This window comes from Boleophthalmus pectinirostris, unplaced genomic scaffold, assembly GCF_026225935.1.
Source record: "Boleophthalmus pectinirostris isolate CB_2022bp ecotype Guang Dong unplaced genomic scaffold, ASM2622593v1 HiC_scaffold_6, whole genome shotgun sequence".
Lineage (NCBI taxonomy): Eukaryota > Metazoa > Chordata > Actinopteri > Gobiiformes > Gobiidae > Boleophthalmus > Boleophthalmus pectinirostris.
The window spans coordinates 18,267,445-18,280,028 of NW_026571447.1; the positions used below are offsets into that span (position 1 = coordinate 18,267,445).

General features: G+C 40.7%; 1 protein-coding gene across 1 annotated transcript in view; it reads right to left on the bottom strand.

Moving 5' to 3' along the window:
• The window catches only part of LOC110171426 (intermembrane lipid transfer protein VPS13B), a 289,785-nt gene that overhangs the window by 129,490 nt on the left and 147,711 nt on the right, over positions 1-12,584 (bottom strand). Inside the window, exons 32-34 of the mRNA XM_055163864.1 lie at positions 8,607-8,810; positions 3,588-3,714; positions 1,272-1,415 (exon numbers count right to left, since the gene is read on the bottom strand). Of these exons, the coding sequence (XP_055019839.1) occupies positions 1,272-1,415; positions 3,588-3,714; positions 8,607-8,810 (475 nt within the window). The remainder of the gene's footprint in view (positions 1-1,271; positions 1,416-3,587; positions 3,715-8,606; positions 8,811-12,584) is intronic.

Consider the following 12,584-nt stretch of genomic DNA (forward strand, 5'->3'; position numbering starts at 1 on the left):
ACTCCAGTAGTACAGTCCATAAGTACAGTTGACCATTCCAAGGCCAGTGAACAATACTGGTTTAACTGTTTTATTTGTGAGGAGCCCTCTTTCAGAAGCCTGCAGGATGTGAGTCATGAAGCAGTCGCTCCCCTCGAAGCACACGTCCCACTGTAGAGTCTACACTGACTGGAGATAACGGTAAAATCACAGCTCCCCTCTGTCCCCTCTGCCTGCTCTATGGCCCCAGCCGCACCACAGCTGGTAAATATTTTTATATTGTGTTCCATTAGAAGGCTTTATTAAGCGGTCAGACAGGGCAAATGGCGCCTGAGAGCTCCCTGTCCAGTAAACAATAGGAAGGTTTCTAAAAGCTGTAGCTGAGTACAGGGCTGTAAACTAGGGCCACATTAGAGGACTGTTTCACTCCAAGCGAGTAAATATTTAAATGTGTTCACCTCACCCAAAAACACAAGGGGCGAGGGTGAGGGGCAACAACAGCGGAACCCCTAAAATGGGTTTCTGAACAGAGTTGGCACGGCTTTGTGGAGTGATTTGGAAATGGATTCATGTCAAGAGTTTGGAAGTGTGTCAACTTGTACAAAAGATTAATCACATTGGCGTGAAAATATCTAAGGGTCAGGCTTTATGGCTGTAATATAATGTAATTTTGAACGCAATTACAAAGTCGAATGGTGAAATTGGAAAGGCATGTTTGTGAACCTCTGAACTTGTGGTGTATGTGAACACACTGTAATATGACAAGTACCACAGTGCCTAATACTGACATATAAACTTAGACTGCAGAGACAAGTCAACCACAGGGGGCATAGGTGATCTCTTTTTGGGGTTTTAATAGGCCACAGGGACTCTGCTGCTGTTCTTTACTGTTTTTCAATAAGGTATTGAATATTGTTAAAAAGCAATGTATATTTTATGCATTATCATGTTGATTGTAGTAGGCTAAAATGAACAGAGTCACACAATTCTACTAAATAGTAGAATCATGTGACTCTATTCACATGAGCCAACACCTGTTGCCTTTTAAAATCTTTACCATGCCCCAAAGAAGGCCTATTTAGTGGAAAACTGTATGCGTCCCGTTTGTAATAAAAGAGTTTTATGTACTGGTCCGTGTGCCTCGGATCATTCTGTCTATCAGTACAACTTTTTAAAGTCAAGTTTTGGCGCTCTTTTTTGTCCTTTATATTGCAATTGACAATATATTTGATATCAGTGGAACTTCTTGTTCATATACATGATGGTGTATGTGAATCTAGTGTTACAAGTACCTCTGTTCCTCTCTGGCCTGTCTCCACACCGACCATGTTATCCCGTAGGAGCTGTTGGAGGAGCTGCACCTGGGCCATGCTGAGGTAGAAGTCGAGGCTGCTGGTCAGGTTCACCTCCAGAGAGTGACCACACACCACCACCTCCTACCAAGACCGGAGAGCAAAGATGGGTCATGCACAGTACATGAGGGAGGGAGGGGGGCAGGAAGCACATTCAAAACACACATCCAAGCTCTCTCTGATTCAGTCTTTCTGCCTCTATTAACATGGTGTTCCCCTGTCTCACTGTCCTCTCCAAGGGATCCACCCACTGACAGTGTTGAAACTTTGGCCTTCAGTTTTTAGCTCAAAGACTCAAAAAGCGATTTGTCTTTTTGTAATTGCTCCATAAATGCAACTGATCTACACACAATGCCCTGCTTTAACTAGTCGTGTTGCCTTTATGAACTCACTTGTTCCTCTTCCCTCTGTCCTCTCCAGGGTCCCACCCACAGATCAGGTTCAAATTGTGGCCTCAAACTCCACAAAGACACATGGGTCAGACCAACAACTACTTCTCACAGAGCAGTTGACCACTACTGAATGGAAGCCTGTCTCAGAGAAAGGGACTCAAAGGAACATGGAAATAATAATATTAAATGTGGTCTAGATTTTAGTTATGTCTCAAGGGGCCTTTTTAATTCAAAAGCTTTAACAATAGGTGAAAAGCAGTGTTTAGAGATAGACAGAAGCAGAAGCTATGAGTGACTTGTGATATGACTTAATGAGAAGATATACTTAAGATCCTAGCTGCTTGCAAGTAGTGTATGTTGCATTAGAGACAGACCAAGACCCTGAATTAAAGCACTGTTTCATAGGGAACAAATTAATAAATAAACCTTGATCTTGACTATGCTTTAATTCCATGAATAAGTGCTTCCCTAGTGGCTAACTGAGAGTTTGAAATGCAAGTAGCAAATAAAAGTAGTTTCAAATTCGAAACATGATTATCTAATAATAATAAAGCAAAATTGTAACATTCCAAATTACTCACTTAAAGACTTTGTGTACCAGCAATTTCTGGGAAAGTTGCGCTGGCTAAATAGTCATATATTAGAATTATATTGACCACTACTAAAAGTGCAGCTGCAATATAAATACAATAAAGTCAAAAGGTCATGATACCACAAGGCTACAATAACAGTTATGGACTATGTGACAAGGTCAATAAAACTTTACAACACACTTTAACTTATTGGAACAAACAACTTAAGACAGCTGGTGGGCTACATCTCCAAAAGAGACATACACTGGACAATTCATGCTTATAAATGTGCTTATAAATCATATTAAGTAAGGAAAATAGACCACCAAAGTCATAGAAAGTCATTATGCTTTGTATGTTTTGTGACCAGCTCTCATGTCTTTTGGGCAGTAGTACAAGAGAACATGTGTGTGTGTGAACTATGGATTAGCTGTTACACATTGTCAAGGGGCACGTTAACATGGACAGAGGCGGCATCAAAGAGGCAGGAAGTTTCAGAGCGGTTAGCCAGAAAACATCAGCTGTATAAGCAAAAAAGGCTTGAACTTGGAAGGTCAAAAGCCTCCATTACACGGTGCACCCAAAAGTAGGCTCCCTATAATGAGCAAGTTACTGTATGTTGAGACAAACTCTTAACTCAAACTGACATTTCACATAATCATCTGCAGATTTCTATAAAAGTGAAAGGCTGCAACAGGTTATGGTCAAAGGGCATAAGATGTTAACAAGGTGGACAGGGAATAATATGTAACCTCCACAGGCCCTTCTGCATGAAGTTCTTATTAACAATCCAATACTCAATTTAAACTTTGTTATAATTCAAAATAAGTAATTCCTCTTATAGCCACCATATGTATCATAATAACACTGGGAGTAACCTATCCAAACACCACAGGTTTCATTATCGATTACATGACTGGTAAATGGCCAAAAAGCCATTATACAGAACTTTTCTTCCAGCACTGGGCACACAATCAGGGTATCTGTGGTATTGGGTTGACAAAGTGAAGGCATTTTGTTAAATCCTGATTTGGTCTTTAGGGTGCTAGGCCAAGATTTGGGTGTAAAAAGTTTAAGATTCACTGCTTTCTGTGACCTTTTCTGGAAGTTAACAGAGCAAAATAATAGTGCTCTAATAAAAATATCCAATAACTGATATCAAAACAATTAAGATGTTATTATCATACATTAAATATGGCGGTGTGATAGTTACAATAACTCCCTTGAGTGAAAATAATTGAGTAAAAACAACTTGCTTAGATTTATACCAGGTGTGTCTGCGTCATACTGACCTCTGCCTGTGCACTTTCAGGGGAGAGATTCTTGCTGAAGATTATGGCAGGAGCAGCGGTCACCCGAACAGAGAAGTCCGTTAGGATGGGTGTGAGGATGGCCCTTCGCTCCTGTTGCCTCCTAATACTAAAGTGGAGACACACAGAAGATCAAAACACATATAAAACTCTTTACAAGTGCAATAAGTCCTCTGGAGTTGACAATGAAAGCATATCCTAGCCATATTCATAACCATTTAGAGAGATTTACACTTTTAATTAAGTGGATGTAACTGAAGCCATACCTCAACAGTGGAAAACAAATTGAACAGATAAAACCTTCAAAGTATCAAGGAACAATAACTGACTAAAACTTTCCAAACGTGATTTCTTCTTAAACAAGCACAGCATTTTATTATTTCGAGTTGTCATAGTTACAAGCTATAAAACTTTTGCACAACTGGTCCCAACAGCTCCAAGACTGACAAATCAACACAACAAAGTTAAAACCACAAAATGTTCTCTGCTGAGCTATTGTTATGCCCCAACTCTGACAGAATGAAACACTTCTAAGATTTGCCCTGGCAATTTAAATTTAAAATAACATCATGTACTTCAAAAATATGAGAACCTCAAAACTGTTGCAAAAGGAGTATACATTCCCAAAATCCGTGCTAACAAGTTTGAGGTTGGGAGCTTGAATACTTGGTTACACAGACGAAGAGTGAGACATTATTTGACAAGCTTCAATTGGGAACACCCCTAATTGTATATACACAAGATCAAACCAAAAACCAAGTCTCTCCATTTCACTAATGCTCATTCCCACAATCAACTCATATTTGTGGGAACATTTGTTAGCGCTAAAACAAATACACAAGTGAGCTTTATAAGGTGGTGTTAATTGCCACATCTGCTGCTATTAAAACAATCAAGGGCTACGGCTTCCAATATTTATAGTTGGCGAGGATTAGACATGGGCTTGATTCTAGGTGGCCCCGAGTCCAGTGCTTTAGCAGATCCAATATCATATTCACTGCTGTTACACAAATGTGCATTATGAGCACCCTGAAGGGATTATTTTTTGACACTTTTCTTAAAGTGGAGACGTTGAGGGAGGCCTGATTCAGAGAAGTAGTGATCTGGAGAAAGCAATTGGTGTTTGGCTAATCTCTCCTCAGACAGGGGATTGAAACAAGCAGTGTCTCGTTGCATGGGACAGGTGCTATCATTCACCAGCCAGCCATGTAGGCGTAAAGCTCGGTTTACCAGTAATATGGAGGGGGCCTCTAACTCGGATGAAAACAGCTTTATGTACTGGTACAGTTCAGACCACACTAACTGCGAGAAGTCATGGGAGTAGGCTGGGACCTAGACTGGAGCACATTTAAGACCAAGACAAGTGCATATAACATGGAAGGAGATACCTGGAAGTGTGACTGAAGTGCAAACATAAGTCTGATCTCGCTAGAAATTATAACTACTTATATACTTGGTACAATTTTTACAACAGTGATTCATTTAATTAGGGTTATAGAAAAAAAGTTGAACTATTCAAAAGGAATATCACCACTAGGTGTAAACTTGCGCACACATAAAAGGGTGAGTTAAAGAACCAAGTCTGGGCCTAACATGACGATATCAGTGGCACCGGAGAGGCCAGCTCTGGGGCTAATGGAGGGAGGAGAGGGAGTGCACAGCTCCCTGACACGAGGTCTTTCCGAGCCGACAACTCCACACTGTGATGAGGACAGATCCTGTCAGTGGATCCGCTGAGCAGGAATTTCCTTCAAAACCTCAGGAAGCCAACTGAGGCCATTGTAGATCCACAACTACTGGAATAAAACTCCTAAAACTGTAGCGTGAACATGCCACAAGCTCAACATAGAATAATGGAGTCTACTGCAGTGAATATAGGAAAGGTGTGAACTTTGGAAGTGGTGTGTGTCAAAGCCTGTTATGGCCAAAGCAGTGTGCTTCTGGGGCTGATTGTAACAGACAAGTAAAGCTGTGAACTTGACTCCCTTTCCTCTGTGTTGGAACATTATTTGGACTTGACTGAGGTCGCAGTGGGGAAGGCCTGGTGTATATTGCACCACACAAAGTTACAGTAAAGCTCATTTTCCAAAAGAGTGTCCAGTGGTGATTCTGCCATGGTAGGAAAGAAAAGAGGAGCAATGACAACTGATGGGTTTATTAAGAGGTCGCCAGTGAGTGCCAAGGACAGGTCAGATATCTGACACTTTTTATACTGTGCTCAAGATTATACTGCCTTCTCTGTTTTGACTGCTCACTGTGACAAAAGCTCTGGAAGAAAATATAAACTTAGTCATTGATACTTTCCTACAATTATACAATTATTTACTCTGGAGACCAACACTTGGAAATGAAGTATGTACATAGAGTGTTTTCATTGGCTCATTTATTTAATAAATTGAACTCTGCACTTTGTTACATCAAAGCCATATCCTGAATATGCATTTGGGGACCAGGCTAAACTCAATTATTCATTTATTTCTTTTTTGTAGGTTTCAGAACAACAACCTTTTATTTGACATATGGTTAACAAGGTAGATCCCCTCAACCTAGTGGCATAGGAAACCTAGGCATAAGGGATTAACAGGCAACCTCTGCACAGCAGTCCCATGCTGGGACTGCTGTGCTGTGTGTCAATAGTATCATAGCAAATCATAGCAACCATGTTGTAATTTCAAGAAATTAACTATCTTGCAATGTTAATGCATAATGTCTAGCTTTTCTAAAATTAGTTTTATGCATAATATAATCCTTGTAATATTAGCTTCAAAGGATAGTGTACACTGAAGGTTGTAACGACGACTAAAATGACGACTAAACAAATTTTGCTCAATCATGTGACAATCTTGGCATTAAAAGTCTACACTATGTATGATATATTTTACAGCTAAACTGTGGGTGTCAATCCTTTGAGTACAATAATAACTGCTAAGCTGCATGTTAGGTCATCTCATAATGAAGTTTTGAATCAAAATCCAGACCTGCCACTACAACATGTCTAAGGAAACTTGAGTGGACTCAAAAGGCACTGAAACACACTTGTGGAGCCCTGAAGTGTGAGCCCAAAATCTCACCTCATTGCCCTTTCAGAGAATCTGACCTTGGCACTCAGCCCGTCCTGGTGGGTTCCCATCAGTAGAAACACACTGAAATTAAGAATAAAGGGAGTAAATGGAGCCCCAGTAGCCTATGGTCAAAAATCAACAGTGAGACACTGCTGTGGGGTTGCCAGTTTAAGTGTAAGACTTCAGTAAAGATCCAAGTCCGCTACCTAAATGGGCTCTAAAACAGACCTGGCTGACACAGTGTGAGGAGGTCGGGGTGAGGGGAGACTTTTGAATTAAAATTACTGAGCGTTAAGTGGAAACAATCAGGGTGGTCCCATGTTAAGGGACAGATCTGGAGGGCCTGCTTAGTTTTAGCAGGTGTCATGGACTATGAAAAGGAAACAAATGCCAGTGAAGTAAGAGGTGTTGCTAAAAGTAAATGATGTCATTAATAGGTGAAGCATAGTAACCAAATTACAAAATGGCTAAATATGTGAAACTTCTATAATGGATCCAGAGGCCCTATCAGGTACATTTGGAAGAAGAACTGATTGGACACAATTCAGTTACAGGTAGTACAAGCATTTCTTTGGAAGTTTGTGTTATTCTTGAATGTATGCCAATAGCTAGCGTAACAGGAGCCAGTATTACATACAAGATAGTGAAATAAGACTGGTTGTCCGGGGTTTTACAAGTGTTTGTGCATAGTGACAGTTGGAGACATGTATCTCCACCAGGCTCAGTCCGCGCCCTGGTGACCCCAAATCGCTCCGTCTCAGTCACAGCCATGTTGATTTTTCACTGCATTCTTCCATAAGGCTTATTTTTAGTTGAAGAGGAACAAATCGGGAGACTGCCTGCGATTCTGTGATTTTTGGGCCTGCTCCCTCTAAAAACAGACTGGAAAACAGAAAGTGGGGCCAAACGGGCTGTTACAGTTGTGCTTGTTTTAGCTCCTGCGTATAAAAAAAGACAAGTTTGAAATTATGACTGCATAATGAGGCCTCATAATAAAGGGAGAAATAGAGCTCTGAGATCTTTCTTGCCCATCTGTTGGCAATATAATCACTCACCAGAGGTTATGCAGATGTCATTTAAACCTTTGGAACTTTATTTGTGAGTGACAACATTACTGTCAGTGGTGAGTAATGACATTTTCTCCTGTAAGTGCCTAGAACACATCTAAACTGTGAAAAAAACTGTTACAGTCTAATAACAAATGCAAAAGTCTACCACTCTGCTTTGTGATCATACACAGTTGAACTGAATATTGCTCATCCCTAAATAACATCTTTCTGAAATAAATAACATGTTTCTGAAATAATTATTGAGGGGTGAAAATAATTGCTCCATGGAGAAAAATGTGACAAATAATAAGCAAAAAATACATTTTGTCAATTATGCTGCCCATAGTTCTGCCACTCAGTTGGAATGTTGAGGACCATTATTCAAATAAAATGTGAGTGTATAACCTCTATAAACCATGATGTTTTATTTATTTATCTTTACCATTTTTTTTATTTGAAAGGCCTATATTATGTTATTTTCTGAACTATGTTATAATGCTGGTTCCTCATCAAAAACATACCTGAACTAAAGGTAAAATGTATCTGTTAACTGGAAAACTACTGCTTCATGATATCACAAGGTCAAACAGAGCATTTTGAGCATTCAAAATGTAGGCAGACTAATAATTAAGGATTAGTCAAACATGTGTGAATGAAATAAAGCACAATTTCAGCTTAAGTTCTAACATGACTTAAAGCTCCCAATAATCCATATACTATAGGCCCTTTAAAGGTAAATCACATTAATTAAAGGTGACTACATGTTTGAGTTATTTCAACTGTGTCTGGGCACATTTAGATGCCCTAATCTCATCACTGAAATACATCTGATAAGAGTTTGGTAGAGTATACTTGTGTTTAAGTAGCAGGAACATGTGTGCGTCTCTGACCTGCTGGCCATGTTCCACTCCAGTGCCGGGTTCTGGGAGCTCCTCTCGGTCTCCACAGACAGGCCTCCTTTGACCCCCTCCTTGTCCGGTTTGAGCTGCTCCCACTGGGCTGTGCCGATGTTGATGGACGTGAGATCCACCTGGTACTGGCGGTCCTCCACTTCTGAACCGGGGTCCCTCAGGATGCCAAGGTTTAATGCACGCCTAGAATAAGGAATACAAACAACAGAACAAAATGGATTTAAGTAATTTCACAAACCATAAACCTCTCACTCAAGCAGTCTGCATAGTTCAGCTTTGGTAGAGCATCAAGGGACAACCACGCAGTTCCAAGGAAATCTTTTAATGCTTGTGAATCATGTAATGTTACAACAGCAGGCTTCATAACATTGTTGTTTCATTCTGACAACTTTCATATTTTACATTTAATGGCTATGGCGCAACAGTAGCTCAGTTCGTAGAAACAATTATGTGACTAGAAGATTTGAGGTGGCATTAGTAACGCATATGTATGACCCACACCCATATAAAACAAAATCAATATTATTCTGTTAACGAAATGTTTAGCTTAACATAATAAAAAAGTAACTTGGCATATATTCTTCTATTTTATGTAATTATGTAAGCATACTTGCGGAATGTAAGGGTTTGGGCATCATGTTTCATCCATTACCAAATACAGTATTTCCTGAAGCCAACGGTGGAGGTGAAATCACTTCAGCTTTATTTTTATGCTTTCTTATCATTATCAGTAAATATTTGTAAAGCCCTGGCCTGCACAGCACAGTAGTCTGCAGGCTCAACTTTGGGGTTTATAGAAACACAGGTGGTCTGCAGCGTACACAGACCGTAATACAGAGGAGAGATGTGGAGATATGTCAAGCCTTAGCAGTACTCAAGCTGCTTTACACTTGTGAGAAAGCAGTGTCCAATCAAAGCCAAGAAAATATGATGTCATGTATTTTCCCGTTTGAGAGACAAGATCCCGACAAATTGAATACGAATAATCAAAATTCAACATCTGCATATGACATCAGGCCTTTTAGCTCCATTATGATATGTTTATTTGTGCTGGTGAATTCAAATGAGAGCTTAAATGGTATAAATAAAGGCTCAAAATGGCTGCAGATGTATGGGCTGCATGAGTAGTTTTATTTGTTTCAGCAACGTCAATGGTAATTTTCATATTCAGACCCTTTCCCCATAGCCACATCGGAGAGGTTATAACTAGAGAGTGATGTTATGACAATAAGCACAGAATAGAACAACAAAGACAGGCGAAGATCAGAGGGTTATAACTGGATTTAGCCAGATTTGTTGACATACAAACAAGTGAAACTGATCCTTAATCAACATTTGGAACCACATTTATCAACAGACCATAATAGAAATCAAGCCGCAAGCACAGTGAGATTTGGGTGGGATGTGTCAGTCTAGATTCATTAGTGCTTTAGTAACACTACCTCTATCACACAAGTATTTTTAAGTTTAGAAACCGCAGTTACATCATGTGCTTTCCAAATGATCTCTTAACAGAGCTTATTTAGAAACTTTCTTACTCATAATCAACACAGCGGCAAGTGTGCAGCCAAGTCTGAGCCTTGCAGAGCAGCAGGTCATCTCCAATGACATAAATAAATGTGATAAACATTTGTCTTAGTCATGCAGCTAGTGGAAACCGGTGTGATTTAATATCAAAAGACATATTTCAGCCAATCGCAGGAAACGAGAGAGCTTCATTTCTGACAAATGAGGAGGAGAGGAATTCTGGAAGTTCCCCTAGGGGTGCAATAATAATTGAAGCCAGATTTTCTTGTTGTACATGTGGGGGAATGCACTGGCGGCTTGACATATTTGATTGGTCATGTGAAGACCACACTGGCTGGGCGAAAGGACTCAGAGAAAGCCTTGGGAAATCTCTCACTGCCCACCACTGAACTCAAAACACAGAGAGGAGCAGGTGGAACACAGTCCATCCACTCACACATGCCATTATCGGACATCTGCCTGCCACCGGCATGTGGAAAATATGGAGCCAAATCAAAATAACAAGTCATAAATGACATGCTTTCACAGATGAGAGGAGGGCAGCAGAGGGGGGGAAATACTTCTTAAACTCAACCGCGTCACTCTGCCCTTGTTCCTGAGCCAACCTTATCTTAACTGAAGGCCAGAGAAACACTTTGCAGCTACAGCCTGCTTTATGGTAATTGTGACAATGCTATAAATTCCAAATCTTATGCAAATTAAACCAGTCATAGTAAATATGATTATGTCTCCATCACATTTAACGCTAAGGGTAACAAAAACACACACAAATGTATTAATAAAGCCATAACTAAATGCTGTAGGAGACCCTGATTACCAAAGTGTGGTTCGTGGGGCTAACCCTAGTTCACGGCTGCATCACCTCTGCAGCTCTTTTTGTGGCTGTGAGTGAAGGAGCTGCGCTAAGGTGATTCTTTGGCTGCAGGGTGAACTGGGCCTTATTAGTTTTCCCCCTGGCCTACCACTTTTCCCACTCTCACTCTCCCAGCAACACACGCCCCTCCCGTCGCCCTCTGCCCCAGGCCAGCGGGGCAGGAAGCACCAGGGTAAAACCAAGTGCTGCTGGCTTCTGGATCTCGTCACTCTCAAAGCCACAACCTGAACCCGCAACCCCAGGACCTGTTTTTCACTCCATTTCCCCCAAAAATCACATGCAATACTTGTCTGCTTACACTTCGGGCCGAGGCAGGGCCATACATGAGTGTGTTTGAGACTTGGGGCCTGGTTCTGCTCTCCCACGCAACATACACACTGACCAGAGATTTCATTCACATCTCAGCCTTAATTCCACATCGTCAAGCTAAATTAGCTTTGTACATAGAGGTGCTACACTTCATGACCGCTCCAGGTTCTTTGTTTTGAACCAAACCCAACTACTGTATATTTGAACTGTGGGAACATATGCCATGTGAAATGCTAACATTGGATGTCACGACGGCTACTTTTACCTTCATGAACTAGGCTAACCATTTTATTTAACCACAAAAAGAACAATTACTTTAAAGGTCCAAGTAGGGGTGCTTGGCTCTAGCTTCCTATCACTATCCAAACACAAAAACAGGCCAAGTGAATGAGTGTACTGGTCCAGTGTTCAATTGAATACCCAAATTCAATTTCACTGCCTCCAAATGCTTCTTTCTTTTTACACTGGCAACTCTCAGCTGACTTTTAGGATAGTGGTCATTTGAGGCTGATTCAGAATTGTTTTAGTGATCCGAACATCCTTAGCACCCAGTCTCAGATAGTTGTGGTGACTTGTCGCTCACTTGTGTCTGACTCCCTGTGGCCTAATGCCGTTTGGGCCTGAGAGTGTGCGCTGAAGGGGATTTCAGAAGCATTATGATTCATGAAACTTTCAATTACTTAGTAAGTTAAGCACCCTTTGCCCACGGTGGTCCGCTGCAGACTGCCAGCAAGTCGCTAACTTCTGAGCACTGGATTTATGACCCCAGTCAACTCCAATTGCCGTTAATTTGCATCTACCAATTATAGTAATTAAGGCTGTGAATTAGGACGTGGGGAGACCTCTGAGTAAATGGGAGGAAAGTTGCGGCCTGGAACAGAGAGTCAGCAAAAAATAAACCCAAGTCACTCCAAACGCTGTATAAAGAATGTCAGATGGATAGAGTAAAAAAACAAAATAATCAAAACGCAACAACACCACAGCACAATACTTCAACTTTATCACATTTGGCAGATCCGAAATACTTGTTTTCTGCACCAACCGCAACAAATTCAATGCTTACCGCAACAAACAGAAATCACAGATTCTTGAATCGACACGATATACCAGCAAGTTCCCATGACACAAAGACAATGTTCTTTTTTAGCCCCAAAAACAGCATTACTCATCTGTACAAGGCTGCACCCTACAGAAGTTATTCATTATGATGATTGCACTTTAAAGACTAACCGACCAATTATGTCATA